General features: G+C 43.8%; 1 protein-coding gene and 1 long non-coding RNA gene across 2 annotated transcripts in view; one reads left to right on the plus strand and one right to left on the minus strand.

Moving 5' to 3' along the window:
• LOC149977463 (uncharacterized) overlaps positions 1 to 12,604 on the plus strand; it is a 53,520-nt gene that overhangs the window by 18,493 nt on the left and 22,423 nt on the right. The gene's annotated exons all lie outside the window — the stretch shown is intronic.
• Positions 1 to 12,604, minus strand: part of masp1 (MBL associated serine protease 1) — a gene marked incomplete at its 3' end in the record, with an annotated part of 72,366 nt that overhangs the window by 5,131 nt on the left and 54,631 nt on the right. Inside the window, 2 exon segments of the mRNA NM_001160478.1 lie at positions 5,664 to 5,801; positions 8,445 to 8,523. Of these exon segments, the coding sequence (NP_001153950.1) occupies positions 5,664 to 5,801; positions 8,445 to 8,523 (217 nt within the window).

The raw sequence follows: 12,604 nt of genomic DNA on the forward strand, positions 1-12,604 counted from the left end.
CAGTATAAGGGGCATGAGGACAAGGTGAAGGTACTTTGTACTCAAATGGCACAACAGAATAATTTAGATTGACCAAAGCACAGCATAATACAACCATCTTGTACCATCTTGTATTGTATTGAGGGATGTCTCCTTTCATATCTGGAAAAGGACAAAGTAGTAAACTGCTGCAGCATTGCTCAGCTTCACAGTGGGAATCAAGTCGATGGGTGTCTTGATAGAGGTCAACTGGTGAACCTACAGTACATAAACAAATGAAAAGCACACCTGATGTTAGAATATCCTGTAAATTCATTAGGTAATCTATATCATCAGGGCTCTTGATTGTTTAGTTGTGTTTAATTCATTCAGGTGTTTTAGTGTTATATAAAGAGTCAATCTATTGTTGGAACAACCAATAGTCAACACAGCAGGTTGTCCTACCCCATTGAGGCCTTTTTCCTATGACTGTAATGTCCATACATTTCCCCTCTTATGAATAAAGTGCTCAACAAATTATCATTGGGTCAGTACCACTGGAGTCTTTCTAGACAATAATATCCTCTTCTAGGCTATTTGGATGTCATATTGTAGAATTTGTTTATCCCCTTTTCATGGTCATGGCTAGAAGGATCCAGCTTTTGTCAAATTAACATCAAATTTGACTTTTTTAGCAGGTTAGTAGTAATTACACAGCAGGTTACGATAATTAGGTTAAGGTTAGGAAAAGGTTCAGCTAAAATGCAAAAAAATATATACTTAACATTAATTTGACAAAAGCTGGATCCCTTCTAGCCATTACCCCTTCTCATAAGTCTAGATTGCATGGTTGCATCTAAGAAAAGGTTGTTTTATTGTTCTGTCATCAGAGTAGGCTTAGGCTACCGTCATCTTAAAAAAGATTCTGCTAATGTCTCCAGTCATATAAAGTGTAGTAGAATTTCATTAAATGTTTATCAAAGGCCACATTTTTCCTGTGCAAAGGAAATAAACCTGTAGGCCTATTCCACTACACACTCATTAATAGCCTAAATTATGACTATCCAATCTACTCATCACATTAGGAATAGTAGGCTTACATTAGTTTGCAAATGCGATGATAGATGCATACAATCCTTCGTTATAATACAGCATTTTTATGGTAAAAAAAAATTGCTTCCTGAAATACTTGAAACTCACTCGCCGCCTATGTAAGAGACATGGTAATCGCTAGACTAAAAGCTATATAGCTAGCTAATGTTGGCTAACTTAGTCTTGTTCTTAACGCCTGTTTAGCATAACAGCCAAACTAAAAATAAAAAAAACTATCATACTTACCAGTGGGTTCAGGTCTTCACGAGCAAAAAGGTTTCTTTGCTTTTCTGACAGTTCTTGAGTCTTGTCTCGTTGGTGTTTCATGATTGCAGGTCATCTGTAAAAAAAAAAAATCCTGTTGTCTTTCCTGCTTTGTTAGAGCAGCTAAATACTGCACAGAAATTGACCGTGATAATTAATCAACTTATTTTAGGCACTGTTAACATGCAGCATGGGGTAGCCACTTGGCTGTAGTTGTCCATATAATTGATGTGGTGGGCTTCCAACATGGCCATCAGGATGTGTCATACATCAACTGGCAACCCTCTATGTTGACCTTGAGATTATTGGTTAGGCTACAGTGAAATGTATGAGCTTTCAGGCCTATTGGCCTAATATACGAATATTGAAGCGGCTCAGGTGTAGCCCAATGGTTTAATACTCGGTAGGTTTATTGATTGTACATACATATGAAAGTAATGTCAATATGTAGCCCAATCTAGCTATCATATAATTTGGTGCATTTTACAATTTGGTGCATCTCGTTTTCATAAAAATAAAATTGAATCCTTGCTTCCCTTGTATACAACATTGCAAACTTTTTAGGCTATTTATATTTAACAATTACGTTTTCAGCGTTCACAGAGAGACAGAAACATCGTCATTCTATGTTTAGCGGAAATCTAACGACGCACTTTGCTGTTCTAAATCAACTAAAATTTTATTTGTCACATACACATGGTTAGCAGATGTTAATGCGAGTGTAGTGAAATGCTTGTGCTTCTAGTTCCGACAATGCAGTAATAACCAACAAGTAATCTAGCTAACAATTCAAAAACTACTACCTTATAGACACAAGTGTAAGGGGATAAAGAATGTGTACATAAGATATGAATGAGAGATGGTACAGAGCGGCATAGGCAAGATACAGTAGATGGTATTGAGTTCCGTATATACATATGAGATGAGTATGTAAACAAAGTGGCATAGTTAAAGTGGCTAGTGACACATGTATTACATAAATATGCAGTAGATGATAGAGTACAGTATATACATATACATATGAGATGAATAATGTAGGGTATGTAAACATTATATTAGGTAGCATTGTTTAAAGTGGCTAGTGATATATTTTACATCAATTCCCATTATTAAAGTGGCTGGAGTTGAGTCAGTGTTTTGGCAGCAGCCACTCAATGTTAGTGGTGGCTGTTTAACAGTCTGATGGCCTTGAGATAGAAGCTGTTTTTCAGTCTCTCGGTCCCAGCTTTGATGCACCTGTACTGACCTCGCCTTCTGGATGATAGCGGGGTGAACAGGCAGTGGCTCGGGTGGTTGATGTCCTTGATGATCTTTATGGCCTTCCTGTGACATCGGGTGGTGTAGGTGTCCTGGAGGGCAGGTAGTTTGCCCCCGGTGATGCGTTGTGCAGACCTCACTACCCTCTGGAGAACCTTATGGTTGTGGGCGGAGCAGTTGCCGTACCAGGCGGTGATACAGCCCAACAGGATGCTCTCGATTATGCATCTGTAGAAGTTTGTGAGTGCTTTTGGTGACAAGCCAAATTTCTTCAGCCTCCTGAGGTTGAAGAGGCGCTGCTGCGCCTTCTTCACGATGCTGTCTGTGTGGGTGGACCAATTCAGTTTGTCTGTGATGTGTATGCCGAGGAACTTAAAACTTACTACCCTCTCCACTACTGTTCCATCGATGTGGATAGGGGGGTGTTCCCTCTGCTGTTTCCTGAAGTCCACAATCATCTCCTTAGTTTTGTTGACGTTGAGTGTGAGGTTATTTTCCTGACACCACACTCCGAGGGCCCTCACCTCCTCCCTGTAGGCCGTCTCGTCGTTGTTGGTAATCAAGCCTACCACTGTTGTGTCGTCCGCAAACTTGATGATTGAGTTGGAGGCGTGCGTGGCCACACAGTCGTGGGTGAACAGGGAGTACAGGAGAGGGCTCAGAACGCACCCTTGTGGGGTCCCAGTGTTGAGGATCAGTGGGGTGGAGATGTTGTTGCCTACCCTCACCACCTGGGGGCGGCCCGTCAGGAAGTCCAGTACCCAGTTGCACAGGGCGGGGTCGAGACTTGTTTGGAGACGAGCTTGGAGGGCACTATGGTGTTAAATGCCGAGCTGTAGTCGATGAACAGCATTCTCACATAGGTATTCCTCTTGTCCAGATGGGTTAGGGCAGTGTGGAGTGTGGTTGAGATTGCATCGTCTGTGGACCTATTTGGGCGGTAAGCAAATTGGAGTGGGTCTAGGGTGTCAGGTAGGGTGGAGGTGATATGGTCCTTGACTAGTCTCTCAAAGCACTTCATGATGACGGAAGTGAGTGTTACGGGGCGGTAGTCATTTAGCTCAGTTACCTTAGCTTTCTTGGGAACAGGAACAATGGTGGCCCTCTTGAAGCATGTGGGAACAACAGACTGGTATAGGGATTGTTTGAATATGTCCGTAAACACACCAGCCAGCTGGTCTGCGCATGCTCTGAGGGCGCGGCTGGGGATGCCGTCTGGGCCTGCAGCCTTGCGAGGGTTAACACGTTTAAATGTTTTCCTCACGTCGGCTGCAGTGAAGGAGAGTCCGCATGTTTTGGTTGCAGGCCGTGGCAGTGGCACTGTATTGTCCTCAAAGCGGGCAAAAAAGTTATTTAGTCTGCCTGGGAGCAAGACATCCTGGTCCGTGACGGGCTGGTTTTCTTTTTGTAATCCGTGATTGACTGTAGACCCTGCCACATACCTCTTGTGTCTGAGCCGTTGAATTGAGATTCTACTTTGTCTCTATACTGACGCTTAGCTTGTTTGATTGCCTTGCGGAGGGAATAGCTACACTGTTTGTATTCGGTCATGTTTCCGGTCAGCTTGCCCTGATTAAAAGCAGTGGTTCGCGCTTTCAGCTTCACGCGAATGCTGCCATCAATCCACGGTTTCTGGTTTGGGAATGTTTTAATCATTGCTATGGGCATCTTCAACGCACGTTCTAATGAACTCGCTCACCGAATCAGCATATTCGTCAATGTTGTTGTTTGATGCAATACAAAACATATCCCAGTCCACGTGATGGAAGCAGTCTTGGAGTGTGGAATCAGATTGTTCAACGCTGGTCCGACCAGACCTCAGCGCGGGAGCTTCTTGTTTTAGTTTCTGTCTGTAGGCAGGGATCAACAAAATGGAGTCGTGGTCAGCTTTTCCGAAAGGAGGGCGGGGCAGGGCCTTATAAGCGTCGCGGAAGTTAGAATAGCAATGATCCAAGGTTTTTCCAGCCCTGTTGCACAATCGATATGCTGATACAATTTAGGGAGTCTTGTTTTCAGATTAGCCTTGTTAAAATCCCCAGCTACAATGAATGGATTCCAGTTCCATATGGATTCCAGTTTGCAAAGAGTCAAATAAAGTTTGTTCAGAGCCATCGATGTGTCTGCTTGGGGGGGGATATATATACGGCTGTGATTATAATCGAAGAGAATTCCCTTGGTAGATAATGCGGTCGACATTTGATTGTGAGGAATTCTAAATCAGGTGAACAGAAGGACTTGAGTTCCTGTATGTTGTTGTGGCCACACCACGTCTCGTTAACCATGAAGCATACGCCCCCGCCCCTCTTCTTACCAGAAAGATGTTTGTTTCTGTTGGCGCGATGCGTGGAGAAACCAGCTGGCTGCACCGACTCCGATAGCGTCTCTCCAGTGAGCCATGTTTCCGTGAAGCAAAGAACGTTACAGTCTCTGATGTCCCTCTGGAATGCTACCCTTGCTCGGATTTCATCAACCTTGTTGTTAAGAGACTGGACATTGGCGAGTAGAATGCTAGGGAGTGGCGCGCGATGTGCCCGTCTCCGGAGCCTGACCAGAAGATCGCTTCGTTTCCCCCTTTTACGAAGTCGTTTTTTTGGGTTGCCGGCTGGGATCCATTCCGTTGTCCTGGGTGAAAGGCAGAACACAGGATCCGCTTCGCAAAAGTCATATTCTTGGTCGTACTGATGGTGAGTTGACGCTGCTCTTATATTCAGTAGTTCTTCTCGACTGTATGTAATGAAACCTAAGATGACCTGGGGTACCAATGTAAGAAATAACACGTAAAAAAACAAAACTGCATAGTTTCCTAGGAATGCGAAGCGAGGCGGCCATCTCTGTCGGCGCCCGAAGTTCTGAATTAGATAAGAGTGCTCTGAGGCAGGCGTTATAGTACGAGCGTTTTCAAGTGCAACGTTAATAAAGACGATTTTGGGAAGCCGCTCGGAAATTTTAAGATTACCTTATGAAGGTTATATCGATGAATTTAGCCTTAAGATGCTTTTTGGAAACCGGGCCCTGGCTCTTATAGGAACCAGAGTTTTTCCTGGTCAGGTTGCATGGTCAAGAACACTTTGGGCCCTAAGATGGGAACATACTGTTGATCTTGGGGTGAATCTGGTACATGGACTCCCTGCAGATGTACTGGATTATAGAACCGAACAGGGTGCTGTTGCTAGAGCTCTCGAAGATGACGTCACCCATGGCAACCTCCCCAGGAGTCCCACAATCCACAACTGAGAGAGGAAGGAGAGGAAAAAGAGTATTAGCAAATACTGTATGGTTTGAAGAAATGGATCGACAACTGGACAAGGGTTAAAGAGGAAACATGGGACATGAGCAGCACAAACATGTCATTAGATCGGCAGATATAATTTATTCTCCATGTACTTGATAATATTAATAATTTTTTTAATGACTTCAGGGTTCTCCACAGGATTTTTTAAAACACAATCAGTCCCACCACGACGCCGGCGCGATTTGGACTTCTAACCCCAAATCTAACCCTTGTGTGTTTGAGCTAAAGACTTCTGGTTTATACCATTGGATCTTTTATTCTGCATCTGTTGGTACCAACCATTAGTCTGTGTGATTAAGGGGGGCTGAGCTAGAGTGGTGTTTGTGAGACAAGGAAAATGACGGATCCCGAAAATGACATACCCAAACTGCCTGTAGCTCAGGACCTGAAGCAAAGATATGCATATTCCTGAAACCATTTGATTGAAACACTTTGAAGTTTGTGGAAATGTGAAATTAATGTAGGAGAATATAACACATTAGATCTGGTAAAAAAATAAAATAATTGTACCATCATCTTTGAAATACAAGAAAAAGGCCATAATGTATTATTCCAAACCAGGCACAATTTAGATTTTTCCCACTAGATGGCAGCAGTGTATGTGCAACGTTTTAGACTGATCCAATGAACCATTGCATTTATGTTCAAAAGTTTGTATCAAAACTGCCCAAATGTTCCTAATTGGTTAATTAATAACTTTTTATGTTCATAACTGTGCACTCTCCTCAAACAATAGCATGGTATCCTTTCACTATAATAGCTACTCTTTATTGGACAGTCAGTTAGATTAACAAGAATTTAAGCTTTCTGTCAATATCAGATATGTCTATGTCCTGGGAAATGTTCGTATTATTTACAACCTCATGCTAATCGCATTAGCCTACGTTAGCTCAACCATCCCGCTGAGGACACACCGATCCTGTTTGAGTTTAAAAAAAAACATCAGTAGAGTCCGAAATGGTTTGTGCTACAAACTATTAATGAAAAGCAGACTCTCACGAACATGCACATGTAACTTTTAACAAGAAACACCTGTTAATTGAAATGAATTCCATGAACCTCATGAAGCTGGTTGAGATAATGCCAACAGTGTGCAAAGCTATCATCAGGGGAAAGGGTGGCTACTTTGAAGAATCTCAAATATAAAATATATTTTGATTTGTTTAACACTTTTTGGATACTACATGATTCCATATGTGTAATTTCATAGTTTTGATGTCTTCACTATTATTCTACAATGTAGAAAATAGTAAAAATAAAGAAAAACACTTGAATGATTAGATGTGTCCAAACCTTTGACTTGTACTGTAAATTCATTTTTATTAGGTTTTTGCTTTGACTGACCTATTTCAGTCAAAATTCATAAATGTAACTGTTTATGTAAAAACTTTGAGGCTAAATATAATGGCTGGAAATGCAGATAAATTAAAAGCGCAAAGATTTTTGCATTTTTGAACACCTGTAACTGCCATTTCCTTCTTTCAATTTTGACATAGTGGTGCAGCCAGTCCACAAGGTGACGCAGCGCCTTTCTTACATTCTTTGGGGAAAACCCAGACTATTATAGACTACCGAATGGATGGGAGTCTGATGATCACCAATAACATGACTGATAGAAGAGAGATGAGCCAATGGGAGAAAGCATATTGTAGTGGAACTGTACCTCTCGTCATGTGCTCATGACGCTAAAGAATTCAGTCCTCCATAGTGCTAAATATGGCATGCTTCTCTTTCTGCTCTGAGATTCTATTTTCTAGGCTGTGGTTATTCAATTGAATTTGTATTGGGCTCCCGAGTGGCGCACCAGTCTAAGGCACTGCATCTCAGTGTAAAAGGGATCACTACAGTCCCTGGTTCAAATCCAGGCTGTTTCACATCTGGCTGTGATTGGGAGTCCCATAGGGCGGCGCACAATTGGCCCAGCGTTGGTCAGGGTAGGCTGTCATTGTAAATAAGAATTTGTTCTTAACTGGCTTGCCTAGTTAACTCAATTAATTATTACAGTGAAATAAACACAAACACACTGAATAAGAAAGATTCCAGAGTTTATTGCAGTGTGTGATGTCACACTCCAGAGTCAACAGTACAGTGTGATGTGGGAGACAAGGGGAAAAGATTCCTTATGACTTCCTACAATTGCTTTTCTCTCCTTGTCAATGCCATAACCTTGTGATCTAGAGAAGCACTGAACTTGAAGACAACAAGTCTGTACAGGGACACTGGTTAGATGTCACTGCATGGCTTTAGTACAGTATCTGATTTCTTAGAATGCTGGGCAGAGATCGACGGCTCCTCCGAGATTCAATTTCTGGATGGCGGTGGATGAGAGGAGTAAGGAAAGAGGGAGAGGGAGAATATGGAGAGAGGGAAAGAGGAGACAGAGTACTGTACAATGGAAATATATACACAGAAGGCAGAATACAATGAAAGGACCAGGAAGTTCCTATGTGATATAGAGGCCTCATTAAACATTACATTAATATGATACTCAGATTGAAATCCAATCTACACTGAACCAAATTCTATGCCATACAACACACAAACACATGCAGGCGCACACACACATTACATTATCACTTACTTTCACAAAGTGGGACAAAACTGTTCCATGAGCCATCTTTCTGACACTCGATCTGAAAGTGCTCCAGTTCCTCTCCATCCTTTCAGAAAGAGAGAGAGAGGAAAAATACAATTGATCAACAAAATGTAGCATTTTTCAAACAGCTAAAACAGCTTTTTCCTGCATCACTATGCATAATTCTATGTAAAAAAAAGTTTTATATATATATATATATAGTGGGGAGAGCAAGTATTTGATACACTGCCGATTTAGCAGGTTTTCCTACTTACAAAGCATGTAGAGTGTCACGGTCGTCCTCCTCTTCATCTGAAGAGGAGAGGCGAGAAGGATCAGAGGACCAAAACGCAGCGTTGTATGTGTTCATAGTGAATATTTAATTAAAGAAAGTACTGAACACTGCATACAAAAACAATAAACAAATAACAACCGTGAAGCTACAAATGAGACCTGTGCTGACACAAGCCACTAACATAGACAATCACCCACAAACAAACAGTGCAACCCAGGCTACCTAAGTATGATTCTCAATCAGAGACACCTAATGACACCTGCCTCTGATTGAGAACCATACTAGGCCGAAACATACAACTCCCCAAATCATAGAAAAACAAACAGACTGCCCACCCAACTCACGCCCTGACCATACTAAATAAATACAAAACAAAGGAAATAAAGGTCAGAACGTGACAGTACCCCCCCCCACCCCCCCCAAAGGTGCGGACTCCGGCCGCAAAACCTTAACCTATAGGGGAGGGTCTGGGTGGGCGACTGTCCGCGGTGGCGGCTCTGGCGCGGGATGCAGACCCCACTTCACCATCGTCTTAGTCCGCCTCATTGTCCGCCTCCGTGGCTTCCTAACCACGGCAACCCTTCCAAATGACCCCACTGGACAGAGGGGCGGCAGCTCGGGACAGAGGGGCGGAAGCTCAGGACAGAGGGGCGGAAGCTTGGGCACCTCTGGGCTGAGGGGCTCTGGCGCCTCTGGGCTGAGGGGCTCTGGCGCCTCAGACTCCGGCAGCGCCGGACAGGCGGGAGGCTCCGGCAGCGCCGGACAGGCGGGACCACCTGTAGGGAGACAACAGAGAAACAGCCTGGTGCGTGGGGCTGCCCCAGGACCCACCAGGCTGGGGAGACCTCCAGGAGGCCTGGTGTTAGGAGGCACCTGAAGGACCGGGCGGTGGGGGAGCACTGGAGCTCTGGTGCGCAGCCTTGGTGCCAAGGCTCCACTCCCCCAGGCTGGATCCCTACTCTAGCCCGGACCCTCCAGAGTGCAGGCACAGGTTGAACCGGGCTGTGGGTAAGCCCGGGAGATCTAGTGCCTACTACGCGCACCTCTCCCTTAGGCTCCACTCCCACATTTGTCCAGCACGAGCGGAGCACAGGCATAGGACGCACTGCACCCTCCCAGCGCCCCGGAGACACAGCACGCAGAGCCGGCGCAGGATACCCTGGCCCGAAACGGCGTACCGGCGACCAGACACGCTGAGCAGGCACCATACGCCCTGGCTGGATACCCACACTCGCATGACACTCTCGGGGGGCTACCCTATAGCGCACCGGGCTATAGGCACGTACTGGCGACACCGTCCCTCTCCGTTCAATATCTCCTGCCATGTCCAGGAGTCCTGTGATGCTGGCTGCTGTTGTTGCTGCTGCCGCTGCTGCCGCTGCTGCCGCTGCTGCCGTCGCTGTCCTTTACCACGCCGCTTGGTCCTTGGTTGGTGGGTGATTCTGTCATTGTGTTTGTGGCACCAGATAGGACTGTTTCGTTTTTTTCACGTTTCTTGTTTTGTAGATTGTTGTACTTTCATCTTTATTAAAGATGTACAAAACTAACCACGCTGCATTTTGGTCCGCCTCTCTTTCCCCAGAAGAAAACCATGACAGAGTTCTGTAATTTTTATCATAGGTACACTTCAACTGTGAGAGACGGAATCTAAAACAAAAATGCAAATGAATTACTTAAAAATCATACAATGTGTTTTTCTGGATTTTTGTTTTAGATTCCATCTCTCACAGTTGAAGTGTACCTATGATAAAAATTACAGACCTCTACATGCTTTAGTAGGAAAAGTAGGAAAACCTGCAAAATCGGCAGTGTATCAAATACTTGTTCTCCCCACTGTATATATACACACATGTCTTTTTTTCTGCATATCTAAGCATATCTCTTGAGCTGTCAGTGTCCTCCTGACAGGTTATTTTTTTAAAGAAACAAAATATGCATCTCTATTAAAATCTGGGTAAAATACTGAAAGGAATGTGAGTCTTATTCAGTACATTCAGTACTAAAGTCTACCAACCTTGTCAGCAGGCATGCCAGCTAAGATAGTTAGACAAGCTTGCTACTCTAACTTGATTGATAGCCTGAATTGCTTCTTGATAGCTAGTTATGAGCTGGGAACCTATCTGGGCTAGCTAAAGCCGACTAGCTAAAATTGCTAAGTGGCTAACAGTATTACATACTGTAAGTCAAATCTGAGGGGGCCCCTGTGCACACCTCTGGTCATGGGGTCGATTCCTACTGGAGCCACCCATACGAAAATGTGTGCAAGCATGACTGTAAATCACTTTGATAAAAATGTGTGCTAAGTGGCATTCATATACAGTTGGTTCCAAAATAATTATCACCCTTGATAAAGATGAGCAAAAAAGACTGTACAAAATAAATCATACAAATACTGAGCTATATTAAATGCTCAAAGAAATGTGGGATTTTTAAAATTATTTATACTAATACAATTGCTCAGAGAAGGAGACAAGTAATAGAAAAATACATAAAAAAGAAAGGGACCCATATTTTCAATACTACACCACCTTCCCCGTGTGAGGACAAGGGCACTGAGCCTTTTTCTAAAATGTTTTATGAGATTGGAGAACACATTGGGAGGGATCTTAGACAATTCCTCCATACAGAATACTTCCAGATCCTTGATATTCTTTGGCATGCGCTTATGGACTGTCCTCTTTAATTCAAACCCCAGGTTTTCAATGGGGTTGATGTACGGAGACAGCCCAAAGGCTGGCAGATAGCGATATTAAGTCATTTAATCTAAACCTCCAAAGGGAATGTGTGCAACCACTCAAGGTCCTAAACGATATCATAACTGCCATCGATAAAAGACAGTACTGTGCAGCCGTCTTCATCGACCTGGGCAAGGCTTTCGACTCTGTCAATCACCGTATTCTAATCAGCAGACTCAACAGCCTTGGTTTCTCTAATGACTGCCTCGCCTGGTTCACCAACTACTTCTCAGATATAGTTCAGTGTGTCAAAATGGAGGGCCTGTTGTCAGGACCTCTGGCAGTCTCTATATGGGAGACACAGGGTTCAATTCTCGGGCCGAATCTTTTCTCTGTATATATCAATGATGTCGCTCTTGCTGCAGGTGACTCTTTGATCCACCTCTATGCAGACAACGCCATTCTGTGTACATATGGCCCTTCTTTGGACACTGTTAACAAACCTCCAAACGAGCCTCAATGCCATACAACACTCCTTCCGTGGTCTCCAACTGCTCTTAAATGCTAGTAAAACGAAATGCATGCTCTTCAACCGATCGCTGCCCGCACCCGCCCGCCCGGCTAGAATCACTGCTATGGACGGTTCTGACTCAGAATATGTGGACAACTTTAAATACCTAGGTGTCTGGCTAGATTGTAAACTCTCCTTCCAGACTCATATTAAGCATCTCCAATCCAAAATGACATCTAGAATCGGCTTCCTATATTGCAACAAAGCCTCCTTCACTCATGCCAAACATAACCTCGTAAAACTGACTATCCTACCGATCCTTGACCTGTATGCTCTCGTTGGCTGATCCTCGCTACATAATCCTCGCTACATATTCGTCGCCAAACCCACTGGCTCCAGGTCATCTATAAGTCTTTGCTAGGTAAAGCTCTGCCTTATCTCAGCTCACTGGTCACCATAGCAACACCACCCGCGCTCCAACGGGAATATTTCACTGGTCATCCCCGAAGTCAACACCTAATTTCGCCGCCTTTCCTTCCAGTTCTCTGCTGCCAATGACTGGAACGAATTGCAAAAATCTATGAATTTGGAGACTAACTTTAAAGCATCAGTTGTTAGAGCAGCTTACCGATCGCTGCAGCTGTACACAGCCCATCTGTAAATAGCCCATTCAACCAACTACTTA

Source organism: Oncorhynchus mykiss, chromosome 15 (assembly GCF_057628025.1).
Source record: "Oncorhynchus mykiss isolate SJ-2025 chromosome 15, ASM5762802v1, whole genome shotgun sequence".
NCBI lineage: Eukaryota > Metazoa > Chordata > Actinopteri > Salmoniformes > Salmonidae > Oncorhynchus > Oncorhynchus mykiss.